At 35.9% G+C, this 18,804-nt stretch overlaps 1 protein-coding gene across 2 annotated transcripts in view; it reads right to left on the bottom strand.

Moving 5' to 3' along the window:
- LOC123870282 (LIM domain transcription factor LMO4) overlaps positions 1-18,804 on the bottom strand; it is a 253,622-nt gene that overhangs the window by 44,597 nt on the left and 190,221 nt on the right. For both annotated transcript variants that reach the window (XM_045913621.1, XM_045913550.1), the window contains exons 3-4: positions 12,002-12,160; positions 11,714-11,909 (exon numbers count right to left, since the gene is read on the bottom strand). In XM_045913621.1, the coding sequence (XP_045769577.1) occupies positions 11,777-11,909; positions 12,002-12,160 (292 nt within the window). In that variant the 3' untranslated portion in view covers positions 11,714-11,776. The remainder of the gene's footprint in view (positions 1-11,713; positions 11,910-12,001; positions 12,161-18,804) is intronic.

Genomic DNA, 18,804 nt, shown 5'->3' with positions numbered 1-18,804 from the left:
TCTATTATAATAATTTGAAGCCACAGTGTTATATAGGTATCTTTGAGACAAAGCGCTCTACTTTATGCACAATCTGTGCACACAATCTCTTAACTAAAATAAAATGGCAGGTCCAAATGTATTGATGTCCCTTTCATAATCCTTGCTACAGTACAGGATAGATTTAAGACCTGTTAATTTTGTTTAGAGATTGTGTGGCAGAAGTATAACCACACTATACATATATATCTATAATAAAATTAGTCAAAATTTTCCTTTCTTTCACGGTAGTTTATGTTAAGTAATACGAGCAGCTACATTTTTGAATAGAATAGAATATATTTTTATTCAAGTAAATGTTTACAAGTGCTTTGGAATCGTCAAAATAATTTACCACTATAATGATTGCAAGTGCTAGTCTTTACAAAGTAAAAATCATATGATTGAAAGCCTGATACTACGTCATACGAGGTAGTAAGTAAATATAATAAAATGACTGATGAAAAAATCGCATGGGGTTATACATTTCCCGCTGTCAGTGTGTATGCGGTTTGTTAGGTGCTGTTGATGCGATGGATGTTTGATTTGTTCTTATCGACGCACAGATCGATGATAAACATTGATAAGGGCTGATTGAAAAAGCCCTTATTGCGAGTGCTTGCGCGTTATTGAAAATGAGTTCACTGCCCACTGACTTTAATTACGAAAATTAGTAACGAAAATTGAAAATAGTGTGTAGTGCAATTAACTAATTATATTACCTACATATTGCTGATGCCTGCGACTTTCGAGGTTTCTTTAGAATCGCGTGGGAACTCTTCTATTTCTCGGGGTAAAATTTATTCTCCAGGATGGCTATTTCTGTGCCAAGGTCAAAATCGGTTCAGTGGTTAGGCCATAAAAAGGTAATAGACAGACAGATAGATAGAAAGACAGATAGACATACGCTTGTATTCGAAAAATAATAATAATAATTAGAGAACATTGTTCGAATTACATTTCAATAAAAGACAAAAAGATAATATTGTAGTCCAACTCCAAAGTAATAAAACTGCAATGCACATGAAAACAGAAGCGAAACAAAAACATAATTTGGAAATTTGTATCTTAAATACGGAACACTAAAACTAAATTGGCCACTCGGAACTAGTTGAACCGAGTTTTAAACTGCGCCCTTAGGGGGGAAGAGGGGACGTTTTAATTACGCCGTTTAAGTAAAAGCGGCGCAGCGTCTAGCTAGGTGCATTACACAGATTCAACCACCAAAAGCCTCCACTTAGCTAATGAAACATGCTCGTGTATAGTGTTTTAAGCGTCTCGTCGCAGCGGGCCTCGTCCATTGTGAGCGGGACTCGGCGCACGCGGGCGGATTCGGCGGACTCGCCTCCGCAAATCCTCATTTACTTGCATTATTTTAATGGAGCCATTGTGGGCGGGATGTCCTTTGTCGTGCGCTGTGCGGAGCCGGCGCACCGGGCTGTGGGAAATGTGCCGGTGCATAAGTGCATCACTGCCCCCGTTCGGCCGGTCGAACCCGAATTAAATAGCAGAAAGCTCCATTTCAATTTAGGGGATTTGAATAGCTTCCACTCTTGAATCACGGAAGAAAATGAGGTTTATTGTAGTCGTAAAGTCGATGAAATAGACGCTACCGGGAAGCGACGTATCCATTTAGCTAATTAACTGGGGCGAAGTCGTTCCGGAACCGCGCTCGTGTCCACAGAGATCGCTCGGACCTCCAATTTTTGACGACTTCCCTAACTCAGTGGTGAGTAGGTACCTACTATAGTTCATAAGTGGGAAGTCTCAGATTTGATTCTCGGCAGGAGCAATGTATTATTTCTGGATTGACACTGCCGGTCGGTCAGTCACCGTATCGCTTGGCAGCCGTACCTACTGGTGAAAACATGCAATTGCGAGATTTAGCGTTCCAGTACGAACAAATGATAGCGTTCCAGTACGATGCCGCGTATAGGTACGATGCGATGGGTTAGTAACAACTCTCATCCCTGGTTAGCCCACTTTTATCTTACACTGCATCATCACTTACCACCAAGTGAGTCAGCAGTTAATGACTAACTTGTCATCAGGTTTAGACGTTTATTGTTAATTTCATAAAAAATACAATTCACTTAAATGAAACTTACAGCATAATTATGACTAAATTAATTTAACGTAGTACTAATATTAATCCGTAAAATTCCAAATTTAAAAATTGTCATCGAATTAAATAAGATAGAACTGGCTTAATAAACTAAGAGGTTGTCTTTCTCGTGTAAACATGCAATCGTCATAACGGGAGCCAGTGTTCCGGTGACGTCGTTACAACTTTTCAAATTTTCCGCTAGCTCTACATATTTTAATTTCAACTTTCAGCTGCAAATGAAAATTATTTTCTTATTTACTTTTAGTTTTAGCTTAATTAAGTACAAGTTGATAAAGGTGCTAAGTACAGTAGGCATCAGGTAAAAAGAACTCTAGACGACAGTTATAGTGGGCATGTGCACTTGGATTTATAATGTAGTACCTACTTTGCTACAACGCGGAAACCGAAACTCATTTTGTATCACCAAACAGTAGATCGAAAAATTATCTACTGCGCAGTTTCAAGGTTAGAGTTTGTTAAGCAACTGTATATTTTGACCATTTTTTAATGTAGCTCCTTATATATTTATATAAATTGATTTTTAACAACACATTCATTTAGAAAACTGAGCTGTACACCCGTATCACAAGTAAACAAGTTATTGTACAATTGTATTATAAGCGTTTGTTTGACATTGCCATAGAGTAAATTATTCATTTCCTTTGTCTCTTTTTAAAAACAATTTGAAAGAACATGTCTGTAGCATTTAAAGCAACGTAAAGCGATAACCCTATGCAAATACATGAGTTTTAATAAGCGCGCTGATATTATATTAGAAACCAACGCGGTGAAAACTTTCGCTCCTTATATTCCGAAAAACACGCATTGCTGTTTCAATGAGACAAGGACCCACCTTTATCGTTTCTATATTTTTCAGAATTCTATGGTCGCCAGTCATCACCCTACTCGTATAAGTGTCAGGCTTGATTAATTTCTTAGTCTGACGCCTGACTTCCTTCGTAATAACTAAACTAGACACGAACTGGGGCCAATGAATAAATTAAACACTAATTTCTTGACACACTTTGGTCTAAGCCGGATCACCTTGCCCGTAATACCAGTAATATCGCTATTATAACTTTTAGCTTAGTAATTCATAACTATTTCACACGACTATTTGACTAATATTTTAGCAGTAACGTTAATGTGTATTTATTTGTCGGTGTATCAGTTCCCTCATAGATGCTGAACTCATCTGGATAGAGATTTAGTATAAGGTGAAAAGTTTTGCTGTACCTACCTATGTGAAGTAGTTATATTATAATATAGATTTCGAAAGTATAATATACTTAATTTATATACAAAATAAATAAAAGCAGTCAGGTTTTTGGCTTGAACTTTATCTTGTTTAAGTTTTACTCAACGATATCGGATAGCAACGCAATTCAAATGTTTTACTTCAGACATCAAATATAATAATGTGAAAATGCTTTTAGCCTTTATCTCAATATTTCCAAGGAAATTATTATGTAGTTCGTAATAACCAATCTTGATTTCTCACTACCCGATTCTTGAAATTGATAGTTTTCCGAGTAATCGCTCGTTTACGCAGCTATGTCGATTAAAGGAATCGAGAATCCTGTGTAAAGGCAGGAATAAACGTAACTGCGTGTAACAGATGCGACAAAACCGTCGGTTGTTTCGGCTCCCTAGCACTGAGCTTGTTTTGATAACAATTCATTACTCATTGCGATCATTACATTTTGCAAATATTGCAAAGTCATGTTTTTGTAAATAGTGGAAGAGCTTACTCTTACTTCTTACTCTTTCACGCAAAAACTACTGGACGGATTTGGCTGTGGAATGAAGATAGATTATACCCAGGAACACATAAGCTACTTTTATCCTGGAAAATCAATGAGTTCCCACGGGATTTTTAAAAACCTATATCCACAGGAACGAAATCGCGGGCATCAGCAAGTAATTTGTAAATTGTCACTAGTCTGGTCTGGTGGGAGACTATCGCCATAGCTAGTAACCACGCTACCAGCAAAGCCGTGCCGCTAAGCGATTTAGCGTTCCGCTACAATGCCGCATATAATAAAACCGCCATACCCTTCCAAGTTAGCCTGCTTCCATCTAAGACTGCATCATCACTTACCACCAGGTAAGATTGCAGTCAAGGGCTAACTTGTAATGGAATAAAAAATGACGATGTTGCAGTAACGTGTATGGCGGCCTTAACTTCGATAAATATTTACCGAGTGTACTTGAAACTGATAATTAGTGTGAAAATGATTAAGGTGAGAGCAGCGGATCGTTACCTGCACGCAACGGTAGCGGGTTCGACGTCCGACGCGGTCTTACGAAGGGCACGTTTAGGTAAAAAAACGTTAATGTAAATAACCTCGAGTCTTGGCTTCAAATTAGAGGAAAACGCTTCTCGACCATGATTATTATAATAACTACTGGTTGCTTTGATATTTAATTGTAAATAACCACTCAGTACTTATTTGAATATTTGTTTAAAAGATGATCAAGAAACTAAGGTATTTTATAGACGGAAAGACTTTATGTATCAATTACTATCTATTTTAAATACACTGCAACGAGGCAATCTACCTTGATGCAGTTGCATTGAATTAACAACGTTGGCTTAAACTCTGTTAAAGTATAAAATGAGTATAAAATTATTAAATTTTTAACCAACTCTAAACAATCGGTTAAATGGATGGGCCGTGAAAAACTAGCAGACAGACTTTTATTATCACGCTTAAAACATTTTTTGATTCGTCGATTAAATTAACAGAAATATAGTCTTAGCTATACGCTCGGACACTTAAAGCACATGATATACATGTTGCATTTAGGACTAATAATACACTTAAAAATATTTGCAACGGTAAAGATAAATTAAACAACAAACAAAAATCCGGCATTTATAAACTCGAATGCTCAGACTGCAAAGCCACATATATCGGTCAAACGGGTCGTAAATTTGAAACACGTTACAAAGAACATTTAGCCGCGGTTAGGAACAACCAACCCCAAAAATCACATTTTGCTAAACATCTCCTAGATAGTGGACACAAATTATCATCCGACCATTCATATAAAATCCTACACACTTGCGATAAAGGTCTTCGATTGAGCATGTTCGAACAATTAGAAATAATAAAACATAATAATAATAATCAATTTAAATTACTCAATGAACAAGTTAATGTTTCAAATTCACCGTTGCTTCGTTTGTTTGGAAGGGGTAGACTGGAGGGGGGCGGGGGTAGTACAGGGGGTGAGGGGGGTAATGGGCGGGGCAACAGTTGTGGGACTAAATAACAGTATATAATACCGCGCATTTGATTAGAACGTCACTTGACAATACAGCATTGTAAAGTCAAAATCTCCTGAGGATGCTCCGGTGTCGGGGCGAAACGTGCGTCGAGAGTAGTGGAAAAGTCTTGTGTGGTGTTGCATGTGAATGGTGGTGGCAGTGCTTGCTTGGGAACTTGGCTTTATTGCTTGGTTGGGGAGGTAAGCGGTGCTTAGCTTGTAACTGCATGTTTGACCATACAGATTTATCCTGTTGGCGGATTATAGCAAAATAATTTTTAACTGTTTCTTGCTAAACATGAACTTCCGCAAAGTAACGCCTGATTCTATCCAATATTAGTTGTTTTGTTGATAGACTTTGAGGTTGGTACTACGCTCGACTACGTCACCGTAAATATTAAGTAATGGGGAAAAAACTGTTACTAACTTATTGTTAGGTAATCAATTTGTAACATGCCTCTTAAATTTTGTACAAAAAAAACTTGATAGGACAACTTTGCCAAGACTTTTCAGTACTTAGTGGCTAGAGACTTTGTTGCCTTAGTTACTCGTGAGTAGCCCAGACTAAGTTCGACTAGTTAATATTTAAGAAATTTCAATTGAAGAAACAAGATTTTTTATGAAAATGGTCGTTCCGACTGAGATTTACAAGCCTGACTATTTGAGAAGGATTGCGCTCTTAGATGCCATAACAGCTAGATCATCCTGCGGCAAAGCGAAACAACTGCGAAGTTTACCGACGCCCATTCACTTATCCTTTGACAAAGAGTTGAGGATCTCACCTGTCCAGCGCATTAAGTCAGAACCGAGATCAGAGCGGGCCACGAATCTAGCCCCGAGCCGTTCCCCTTTGTGAAAGATTCCCAAAGCGAAACGCCAGGCCACTTTGATGTCGGGCCCGGGGGGTAATTTGGAAAAACGTTATTTAATTAACTTTCGACAAGTCCGAGTAATCGTGTTACAAAGCCGAAACGGTCAAGTCTTTTGAACCGGTGGCTAGGGCGGACCCAAACTTGATTTTTACATCGAATACGCGCGATAAAGGCGCTGTCGTTTCCAGGTGCTTTCCAATTAACATCGCGCCTTTGACCACCGTCACAAAGTAATAGGGCCCTCTGTTTTGTATTTACAGCATAGTTTTAACGCTGTGCTTGTAATGAATTCCCGTGGGCGTTTCGATTAGTTTATCCTATTACACTATTACAGTCGCAGAGACCACCCTTAACTTTTTACGGGTCAAATACAAAATCAATCTTTCATAATAACTGTTACTCTTTTAGCCTAGACCTAGCCTTTATTTATTTACCATTTTATAGTGTTTAAACTTTTGAATTTAATATTAAATTATGTTTTTGCTTAAAACTGCAATTTATCAAAAATAAAATATAATCATTGATGTAAATAATTCATTATTTAGCATGAAGTATCTCCTGATACAGCTCAAAATATTATACAAAAAAATATAGGGGTTTTTGTGAGATAAAAACAATTTTAATTTTTAAATAAAAAAGGTTAGTTTCAAAATCAAAATCAGGTATGCTTGCATACCGTAAAATTAATAAAGTATTTTTCTTTTTCGTGCATGAAAATTGAAATCGTTTCCTTGTATCCAAACTGTAATAAATTAACTGTCGCCTCTCATCCCCCAACACCGGCGTCTAGTGTTTATAGACTTGTAAGTTGTTTCATTAGCAGCACTGCACAATAGTTTTATGAGTTGCCGAAATAAGTTTCGGGTATTTAAACTTTGGGATTGGTTAGCGGAGCATTTTGTGAAGCGCCGAAAGCAAGTGCACGGGTAGGAGACGCCCGCGGCAGTCGGACGATGGTCGCCTCTACGAGATAATTAACTCTATGAACTATCTATGTTGGTACTGCAATGGGAAACTTGTATCAAAGCGTTTATAAATATCATTAGCGGTATTTAGTGCCGACTGAGCGAAGGATGAGTAAACTTTGACACGTTAGCTCTGACACTACAAATAATAAAAGGACTAATGTATTGAAAAGGGCTTTGCACTTTACAATACATGTGACTTGGTATACTATGGAATGGTGCCATAAAATACTATGTCTTCAAGTAAAAATTCCCGCGGTAATTAAAGGAGTGAGGTTTCTTTTTTTTTTTAATTTTATTTGCATTACAAAAGAACGATGCGGCGATAGCCTATTGGTTAGCGGCCAAAATTAAAATCAATCTATCTGTAATCTGTCGATAAGTTACTTAGCAATGTTGTCATTCGTCAAAAGCCTTTTTGACAAATAACAGCGTTGCTAAGTAATTTATCGACAAGTTAAAGATAGATTGAGTATTAATTTGGGCCGTAAGACATTTGACCTCTTATTATTATTATTTTGGGGGGTCCAAGGTTTGATCCCGGGCATGTTTCATACTAAGCAAAATAAATAGAACTTGTTCTAACACTTCTAACATGATAAAAATATCTAAGTAGTCCGAAGTTAGTGCGTTCCATTCGAGTAAATTGCTCATAAGTATAATAAAACAAAGCGCACTTTGTGTGGTGTTCATTGAACAGCTTAATTGCATTTCTTCACCATACTCTACTCCTTTGCACGTCTCATACTCGAATTAATGCATTAAGGCTTTACGCCCATTGCTAGCGGTCTGGATTTCTGACTTCCACGTTTAATACGGAGCAATCCTACAGATAAATAAACTAGGTTGAAAACGAGTGTTCATAACAATTTAAACTCTGCTGTTATCACTTAAGCATTTGTAAAAATCACTAAAATGCGAAAGTGTGTTTGCTTGTTTGTTTATTGGTTTATGGTTCAATCACGCCGCAACGGAGCAATGAATCGAGTTAATTTAAATTTTAAAGCATTTCATGGATTTTTGCATGAAAGACCTGTGGCTGAGATCCCATAGAACGTACTTTGGAGGCTGGAAGACTTTACTGAAAATTGTAAAATAATATACGAGTATAAATAAAAAAAATTTAACACCCCCGACAAGTGAAGGTTACAGTAACTAGAAAAGAGCCGATAAGCCGATTTTCTTGGATTATAGCTAAGAACACTCTTGATCAAGCCACCTTTTAAACAAAAAACTAAATTAAAATCGGTTTAATAGTTTAGGAGCTACGATGCGAGTCGCGACTCGCGGTCTGCTACAAATAGGTACCTACGGGTACCTAAGTATAGAAGAAATCCACATAGATTAAAATAAACGCAAAATGCAGAATCCTGTGCTGGACGCTAGACCGTTGGCAGTGGTACCGAGTCCTTAATACGATAAGCAGCTCTTTTGCTCACATAATCTACGAAGCGGTTACTTTAGCAACTTGGTCTAATAGTCCTCTACTCCTCTTTATATGCACTAAGAAAATTTTGAAGAAAAAAAATTTGTTAGAAAAAGTTTAAAACAAAAAAAAACCTCTTTTAAGTTTTAACTTTAAAAATTTATATTTTATCTCGCGTGTTTATGTTAATCGAGTGAATTTCTAAATTTAATTTAGTTTAAAGTCATAATAATGCTATAATAAGTTCGTGGTTTTTTGCTGTATGTACTTAGAGTCAAAGTTATCATAGTCATTAACGATACGATAATCGTAGTTCAAAAAATGTTAAAAATAAATAAAGTTAATTGAAACTAATTTAACGCTATGAGAATTTAATGATTTGACTTTTCATTTGATACCATTTATTACTTAGAGGGATTGTTAGGAGGGAGGGATAGGCTATTCAATTAGGTATTACAAAACCCTTGCAAAATCTTTATTAATTTAATTTTACGGATATAATTACACTGATATTAATAAGACAAAAAGGATGTCTATAATAAAAGGCAATTAGATAATATATTAATATTAACATGACCTTCGGAAATTCTCATTAAAACAACTGATACGTCGATAATAATACTTGTTTAACATTAATTAAATTTTATTACACGTGTCCGTTTATGTCATACTTGCTTCTAGAATTAATTAAATATTTCATTACTACGTACTTTAGACACAGTTTGTTATTTATTTATATACATTTATACCCTAATCAAAACTTATACTAAATCTAATTTAATAAAAGGAAAAGCTGACTGATTAGCCAACAATAATAGACTGACAAAGCCTCAATAGCTCAACGGTTGAGGAGCGGACTGAATTCCGAAAGGTCGGCGGTTCAAACCCCACCCGTTGCACTATTGTCGTACCCACTCCTGGCACAAGCTTTACGCTTAGTTGGAGGGGAAAGGGAGTATTAGTCATGATTAGCATGGCTAATATTCTTTTCCAAAAAAAAAAATCTTTTTACAAAACAAACGACTCATCTAATCCAATTATTGTGGTTCAAATATCTTTATTGCACGTTATTTGAGCAGAACTTAACAAAGATCGGCCATGAGCCGAGGACATGAGGATAGTAAGATAATATCTCGGTATCAGATTTCTTAACTCAAAATTTTATTATTAGACAGTGGATTCCTAAGCAGGCGGCCTTGCAGATAACATGAGACGAAATGCGAACAAAAAAAAATATTAACAAAAACAGAATATTATACATATCCCGTAACGTTAATGTGTATTTCATATTGTGGCTACCTCATACAAAGGAATTATTACCAGTTTACGTATTGTTACGTAAAAATACGCATTGTTTTAAATTGTATATCCTAAAATGCGTTTCTATAAAACCAAGAAAATTACGAAAGAGCAGATTAGGCGAAAGGGTTTTCTCTGCCAAATTACTCATCGCATTCATCACCATTATCAACAATCAGCCTGTTCAGGTACATTCATTGCTGGGCATAAGTCTTCCCAAGAGCGCACCACCACACACGGTCCTCCGCTTTCTTCATCCACCCACTTCCCGCTACCTTCATAAGATCCATCCAGCCAGGCTGGTGGTTGACGTCCTACACTATGCTTGCCGGTACCTACGTGGCGAGTGGCGATATAGATCATTATCAACATCGCCATTAAGTCTGGGTTACGACGGTGAAATAAAATATGGTGAATGTTGACCGATGACCTGAAGAGTGCGGGTGGATGAAGAAGGCGGAGGACCGTGTTCGGTGGCGTGCTCTTTGATAGGCCTATGTCCAGCAGTGGACGCATACAGGCTGATGGGATGGAATGGAATGTTTATTTATACTCCAGATCATCCCCATCAGTCCTCGTGATAGATTTTATCGAGTAGACATAAGCGGCCATAGTTGCGACTATCTGGTATTGGATGAAATAGTAATTATTCCGTGTTTATTTGGAATACGAATAAGCCTAATCACGGTCGTTAACTGACATCAGTTAGTGCGGTAGGCATACAACATAAATAATAAATATGGTACAAATGTTATGTAAAGGTAGTTTCCGATATAATTTCATAGTTATGATATTTGACAATTATGTCAGTGTATCCAATCAATTTGTGTCTATTTCCATTTAGAGGTAATTAATCAGATAATTGAGATGCTAATTGCAATTAGAATAAATTGGATCAGTTCACACGGATCGCGTAGATTGACTTAATTTAATTCTATCTCTTGCTTGCTTACATTTATTTCTTGCGTTTGATAAAACGTTACCTATAATTACATTGCTATATATATGTACTCTTAATACGATGGTGTACCTACTGCTTGCTTGATTAATAATTGCACCTAGGAGAAAGATGATGCAGTTGTCAATTTACATAAGTTTAAAAATTTATTAAAAGTATGCTCTTAAAAAAACCAAACTATACAATCGAAGATTATGTGAATGATAACAAAGATGGATTCGACTCGCTCCAGCAATGCGCAGGGCTGAAATTGCTTGTACAATACGGCAATAATATTACTGTAAATCGAACACTTGAAAAGAGCAACCGCCAAGTTTCTTGCTGGTTCTTCTTAGTACGAAGTACGAACGGCATACCAAACTATTTTGACCGTAAATTATTTTGCCGATTCTAAAGCGCTTGTAAAGTTTACTTGAATAAAAATATATTCTATTCTATTCTAAATATATTTTATTATATTCCATTCTACTAGGGAACCTCTCATCTCATAGTGCATTGCAATTGAAGGATGGCCTTCCAAATCTTTGTAAAAATTATGGTTAGCATTTACGCAAAACATAGTACAGTAAAATATGTGTGCGGCATATCAACCGTCCACAGAATACGTATTTTTTAAAGTATGCCACTACTGTATCGTCCACAGCATACCTATCTATTTTTTTTACGTATGAAACTGCCGATCAAAACACTCTCGGGAATCCGATGAAACTTTATCAAGGCGATACAGCTGAAGTTTTACCCATAACTGGGTGATTCGTAAATAGAATATAGGAGGGAATAAAATACTGGTGTTACCTCCTCGTAGTCGCGGTGCGAGAGTTGTGCGGGCGCAAGCGCCGGCGCAGGCGCAGGCAGTGCTCATTCGCGCGAGCGGCGCGGACGACCCACTTTGCCCTTCCGCACGGGCGCGCCGGGCGTCGCTGCGTTCGCGTTTTTCATTAGCTTCTGCCAGTCTTGCTCGCAGACTAGTGACCCCGCGAGCATGTAGTACCTGGTGGAAGTAAGAACGCTTTATCTATGTGGCGAGACACATTTTTTGGACACGCAATGTAAATATAATAGTTCTATGTATTATATACACACCTATCGCCCTGCATGAGGTGTGACCCGCATTTAGAGCACGCGAAGCATTTTATGTGGAAGACGTGTAAGGGCTGCTGTGGTGCATTCGTCCGCATCACGAACTCGCTTGCGGGGATCGCCTGGCCGCACGCTGCGCACGCGCCGCTTGAACCGAACATTCTGTAACAATTGGATAATAGCTGTTAGTTAGTGGTAAAAGCTGTTTAAGCACTGTTTAGATCTATTACGCATTCCAAACAGTACATACATCGAAATTGTTAGCGGGATATTTTCAAATTAGACGCCTTACTGTAGAGTTTACAATTTTGCGAATACATATATGTTTTTGCGAGCCTATTGACATACAGACACATAAAATCTCCATACATCATTTAGGTACATTAATAAAAAAACATGTTTTTATTGTATGTATGTAAACAATGTATGTATAATGAAATGTAAACAAAATATTTTTTATGTATGTATGTACCTGGGATGGAGTAAGTAGGATCTCATAATATATCATTAGGCTGGCGGCTGTCTAACTCTATTCAGTCAATAAATTCTACAAATAGGTACAGGTACCGTTATTTTGTTCTGTGTATTGTTGAATTTTGTGTATGAGTTGGAAATAAATCTCACATCAAAGTAGCTGTTTCTTTACTACTTAGTAACAGTTATTCCGTTACATAGTAACATAATATTCATTCTAAAATATTATGTAGGTCTGTAGGTGCATTCCATCACCAGTGTATTTGTGGAAATGGATTGGTCAAAGCGTTTGATTTCAGAAATAGCGAAGCAACTAAATCTTACTCAATTTATTGGTTCACTTTTGAGTGTTGAATTTAATGCTTCTTGAGTAATTGAGATGGAATACGGATAGGAGTTCAGCTTTATTTAATCTACCTAATTCAAAAAGAGGCAGGTAAAGTTTACAATATTTTTTATCGTTTTGTAATTTCATCGGACTATGTCAGTAGTGCATGCAATACAAAAATAAACACGAATCGAAAAAATAGGTTTTATACTTTGACAAAAGATTTTATACATTTTTGTTACCTGTTACTTTTGTACCTGCTACCTGTTATTTTTGTCACGAGGTGATAAAACAATTAAACTTTATTCTTTGACGAAAGATTTTATTCAGCTTTGTTACCTACTATCTGCCAAGGCCACGATAATCCAAACTTCATAGTCGCTGATGTTCCTCCCTGCGTTGCAGACAATGCGCATAGAAACTTTCAGCTTTTATAAAATAAAGAAAGTCTTACCCAGACGGGCTCTTTCTTTAGATGGGTCATGAAAAAGCACTAACAGACAAACAGGCACATTTGTATTTTTAATTTTAGTATGAAAGTATGGTTTATATTAACGAAAACTTACGAAATATCATTAATTTTTGAGACGACATTACTCAAATCTGTCTTGGCAGTGTGGCCGCCCCTTCAGAGCGGCAATAATTTTAACAAGCGAAATAACCGCGATTACAGCTCGTTAAACTTTGATAAATGGACAATAAAGCAAAATAATGACAACTGCCGTAAATCAGCGGGCGCTACGTACAATCAGAAACACATGCTTTATTATCTTATTTTATTAATACTTTTATTTTATTTTCATGTAAGTACATACATATTTAATTAATAATGCTATAAACGGGACATATAGAAATACAATGGTTTAAGAAGCGCTTAATGTAAAGCCAAAACCAAAACTTCGGCTTCTGCCCAACAAGTTTTCAGGGGAATCTAGAAGTGCCTTCTAGTCTAAAGCCGAATAAAATGGAGTTTTGGCTTTGGACAAGGAAATCTTGAATCTATATTTGAGTGTTCATACTTTCTATAAAACAATTTTAAGATTTTTATCTTACTATATTTATTTAATTTACTACCAAACATAATATTATATACATAAGAGTGAACATCTAAAATCTAAATGATTAAAACATAGAACCTAAAACTAAAAGAAGTCCCTTTAGGCATCTTACTTACCTTAATAACAAAAGCACTAAATTTTGTTATATATAATTTTGTTTTATTAGCAGCATCTAAAGTAGGTATATAGTATAGTCAATAGTGCCTATATATTAACCTATACATTTTTTTAATAAAAAAGGTCTAGAAACAATTAATTATTTTTAATGAATGTGGTGCGTCAACTTTGGCTTAATAACACAATTAAAATAATAATTGACTTCATATCCGATCTTCTATATTAATCAAGTAGGTATAAATAACTCCATAGGTATAAATAACCCATAATTTTTTACCCCATAATAATATTTAACCACCCTACAGATGCCGTTAATGCAGGAAAACACCTTGCCATGATTGATCGATATTACTAAACTAATAATTAAAGTGTACTTAAAATAAATTGTTTTAACATATAAATAAGCGCCATTACCGTATTACTTAACTAGGGCCATCAACTGACCCATTATTATGCATTACCAGTCACATAATATGTTAATAGAAGTTGATTAGATACATCGATCGCTTATATTTATGTTTTCGTATATAATAAAGACCTAGTACACAGTAGTAGTAGTGTAACCAACAAGCTAAACTTTTCTACTACTTAGCGCATATTTCCGTTTGGGGCTAATAGATAATGTACCAAAGTCTAGCCTGACCAAAAATAAAAAAAATTGGGGGCGCCAATAGTATATTGTCTATGGTCACTAAGAATATGGTCTTGTATAAATTAGTTCCACGGTTTCCCGCAATATAGCGAGGTATTTTATTTTTCTGGTCAGGCTATATAAACATTGCCCTTCTTTGATGCTGAAAAATTATTATTACAAGATGAGCTGCAGACGTTAAAAGTGTCCAAAAAACCCCCTCTCAATCATGATTGGGCGTATAATCTACTTGTTAATTGGGCTAACTATAAAAAAAATAAAGTCGAAGCGACACTTTTTTTTAGAGATTTTGTGTATGTAATTGTGTAGGGGAACATCCTGTATTGGTCTAAAAACGCGTTTTTAAAATTGTTTTATCCAAATTAGCAGACTTTTCTCTATCTTTTCAAAAAGGTGTGTGTACTTTATCTAAGTTTGTGATAGATTAGCAAACGTCCTATATCCAAAGTCCTAATGCGATGGCTCAACTTGTACTCGTAATTGGCAATTCCTGTGTAAGGGCGTTACTTAAAAAACTTTACATGAATACCGTACCACACATCACTATAAAATGTGATTGAAACGTCGGATAAAGATCTAAAAAGTTTTATGCTTTTGTCTATTTCTTTACCCGTGTCTAATCCTGGCCAAGGTATTATCTCACATTCCATTCAATCAATTTTGGTCAAACTAAGCGCAGTATGTAAGTATGCCTAAAGGCTCCTAAACTGCGAACGTCCCGTTTGATTTGGTTTTGTGATTTTAAAAAATGTCAATTTTATAAACGAATAAACGTGAAAACTTAAGAAAATTATACGTATACCTACACCTGAACTTAAGAAAACTATACGTATACATCATGGTTCGGTATAAATACTTGTTAGGAATCATGGCGATGCCATAGTAAGAGCATTATAGAATACTTAGCCACGAGGCTCTCGTCGCTCGTGCAGCTGTTGTCGTTTAATGGCCCCATTCAATACTTAATGAGTAATCATTGCAATTGCCATTAGCGTCGCGGACAAGCCCGTATTATTTACAACTGAATATTAATAAATCGCAACAATCCGTTCGAAAGCAATCAAAATTTAATTACCTGCCGCTACGCTTCGAAATAATTTGAGGCAAACATCGCTAAAAGATAAATTTGAAAGTCTTAAAAGATAAATTCACTTCAATCACTCGCAGCAAATAGGATTTCGTTTCATTTACTCCGGTAAGAGCGTTTTCAATTAAGGAGCGCCCGACAAACAGTAGGTATCGGCGTATGAAGGTAAAATTAATTAAACCGAGCCAAGACAAACATGTACGAATCTATTTGTGTTGGCCGCTCGCGAGGATGAGCGATACACGATAGCAATACATCAACTCATCTTATCGGTAAAAATATATCGTAAATCCGAGCTCATACTGTGTCAGTTATTAGTGTTCTTCGTTGTACAACAGAGCGTACTAGTGTTCCAAGTACTTAATGTTATTGTTTCTCAAGATCAATGCTGTATAGTTTCAGCGACTGCTCTAGGTATCTTAAATAGCAAAAGTTGCTAATGGTAGTTCAAGGTTAAAAATAATAAGGATGTTGCTAACTAATCAAAATAGCATCTCTTTTAAGGAACTTCTAAACCTGAGCTTAGTATGGGAACTTGAATCAAATAGTATGGTGGCGTCATAAAACTATGACGCCCATTTTTAGTTCAATCGAAACAAGAATAACAGAAAACGTGAGTTTTACGTAAATTGAAGGGTATTTTGGAAGATCCTTTATTTAATAATCACCAGCAACTGAAACCCCCTGTTATTTATAAATAGATATGTATATTTAATCTATACGTGAACACACTGCTAAAATAATATATGGCTTGCAGAAAGCTATTGTGACGAAGTGCTATTGCGACCCCCCCACTAAGGGGGTAAAATAGGGGTTTGTCCACATGGACGAAATCATGGGTATAAGCTAGTTATATATTAATTACTTAATCCACTGAAAGTCCTTAAGATATTCGAACATAACGGGTGTGTTTTATTTAACTCTAATTAATTATTTATTTACACATACGACTTTAATCAACATTCCGGTGAAAAGGGTTTCCAAATTACTCGAAACTTGAAGGACTTTTAGATTACTTAATACCTTTATGTGTGTCACGAGTTTATTAGAAATTTGGAATAGGAACTAACTTTTAGGGTTCCTTTCAAAGTGGTATTAATTACGATGTATGTAATGAGCAAGTTTGGTCGCAGGTACCTATCTACTAGGGTTGTAAATGGGACAATGTACATCGTAAGTTGAAACTTCTGTTTTCAAAAAAAGAGGCACAAGTGTAAATTAAAAATTTATATCACCCCCGACAAGTGAAGGTTACAGTAACTAGAAAAGAGCTGATAACTTTCAAACGGCTGAACCGATTTTCTTGGATTAGGTATAGCGGGTATAGCTAAGAACACTCTCGATCAAGCCAAGCCACCATTCAAACTAAATAAAACTAAATTAAAATCGGTTCATTAGTTTAGGAACTACGATGCCACAGATAGATACACAGATACACACGTCAAACTTATAACACTCCTCTTTTTGGGTCGGGGGTTAAAAAGGGAAACTTACTAATTCTGAAATAAGATGACAGAAGATAAAAGGCGATAATCATAAGGCTAATTAAACATAATCTGCCCATCTATGTATATTATGTAATATTTCTATTTTAATGAATCAATTTTTGAAAAATCTAATTGTTTTTAATATAATAAATTACATGCAATTTTAACGGAATTCCGACTCTAGTATTTCATAGTAAAATTGTTGTCAAATAAAATTATTACATTATGGTCACACGCTCGTCATATTTATAGAGCTTAGAATAAAATTCTTTTGTAATTATGTATAGTTTATACCAATTACTGAAAGAGAAAACGTCTTAAAAAGGCGTAAAAGACGCTCTGCAGCAAATAATTAATTAGCTATGACAATTAACAGAGTCTTAATCATTTAGCTACTATGTATGATACATTGATGATGACTCTACTGATTGTACCTACACCATGGTTAAAACCCACGCTCGGGATGTTGCAAGGCCCAGTCCGAAATAGGTATGTCTTTCTGTGAGTTAATAGATAGGATATTCTACTAGGACTTTAGCGGCTCTAAAATCATTATTGCACATCCCTAAGAGTTAGCAAGGGAGAAGGAGCTAGTCGAAGTTTATTTGCCTTCGTTAGGTGTAAAATTGAATACGTTGCCGTGAATCCTCATTAATTTAAGATGAAGACTGTATCTTGACATGTTATTTTATTCATTACGAGAATGTCTCGGGACTGAATATACACGTGTCGAGTTTAGATTGTTATGAGGAACATAATTTAAAAGCTCTCCGAGAGATCATTAGTGGAGAGGGGGATAAGGACAGGTGAAAGCGCGATTTTATGCGATAACTCATAAACCTTTAATGCGGGCTTTCGAGAAGGCAAAAGTGAAAAATCTGAATAACAAATGCGAATTAAGAAAATTCGTAGTATTTCTAAGCTATAATGCAAAAAATCACAGTCAATGGCCAAGGTTCCACCCAACTACTTACTTAAAAGACTCTGTCTTTCTATTGAACAGAAATCATTATATCTCTGATTTCTGTCATCAATTTGCACGATATAATGGACACAACATTCAACATACAACACACTTATATAACAAACAATTACATGTTTAGATGACATCTATTAAAGACTATCTGATGCTCGCGACTTCATCCGGGTTGAGATTTTCAGAAATCCCGTGGGAACTTAATTTTTTGGTATAAAAAGTAGCCTTTATTTAGTATTCTCCAATTTCTTAACTATATTCATGCAAAAAATCCGTCGATCCGTGGCGACGCTTCGTCGCGTTGCGGCGTGATTGAAAGACAAACCAACAATTAAACACACTTTTACATTTATAATAGGTATAGATAGTGATGGGTAGTAATTAGCAAAACAAATAACTTTCATAGTCTAATTAAAATACAAACTTAAATAAATAAGAAGTAGAATTAAATATTAAATAATTAAAAACTACGAAATCCTTGCAGCACGAGTAAGCGGCTTACGAACTTAATGGAACAAAACTTCGTCACGAACAAATCCCCGAGACTCCGAAACTAATGTTAGAGATAAAATACATTAATATGAAAATTAGTAAAGGGAAATACAAGGCATTTATTGTGCCTAGGAC

The sequence above is a fragment of the Maniola jurtina genome, chromosome 1, assembly GCF_905333055.1.
Source record: "Maniola jurtina chromosome 1, ilManJurt1.1, whole genome shotgun sequence".
NCBI classification, from domain to species: domain Eukaryota; kingdom Metazoa; phylum Arthropoda; class Insecta; order Lepidoptera; family Nymphalidae; genus Maniola; species Maniola jurtina.
The sequence above is the reverse complement of the archived record's forward strand: the minus strand, read 5'-3'. Positions and strand labels throughout refer to the sequence as shown.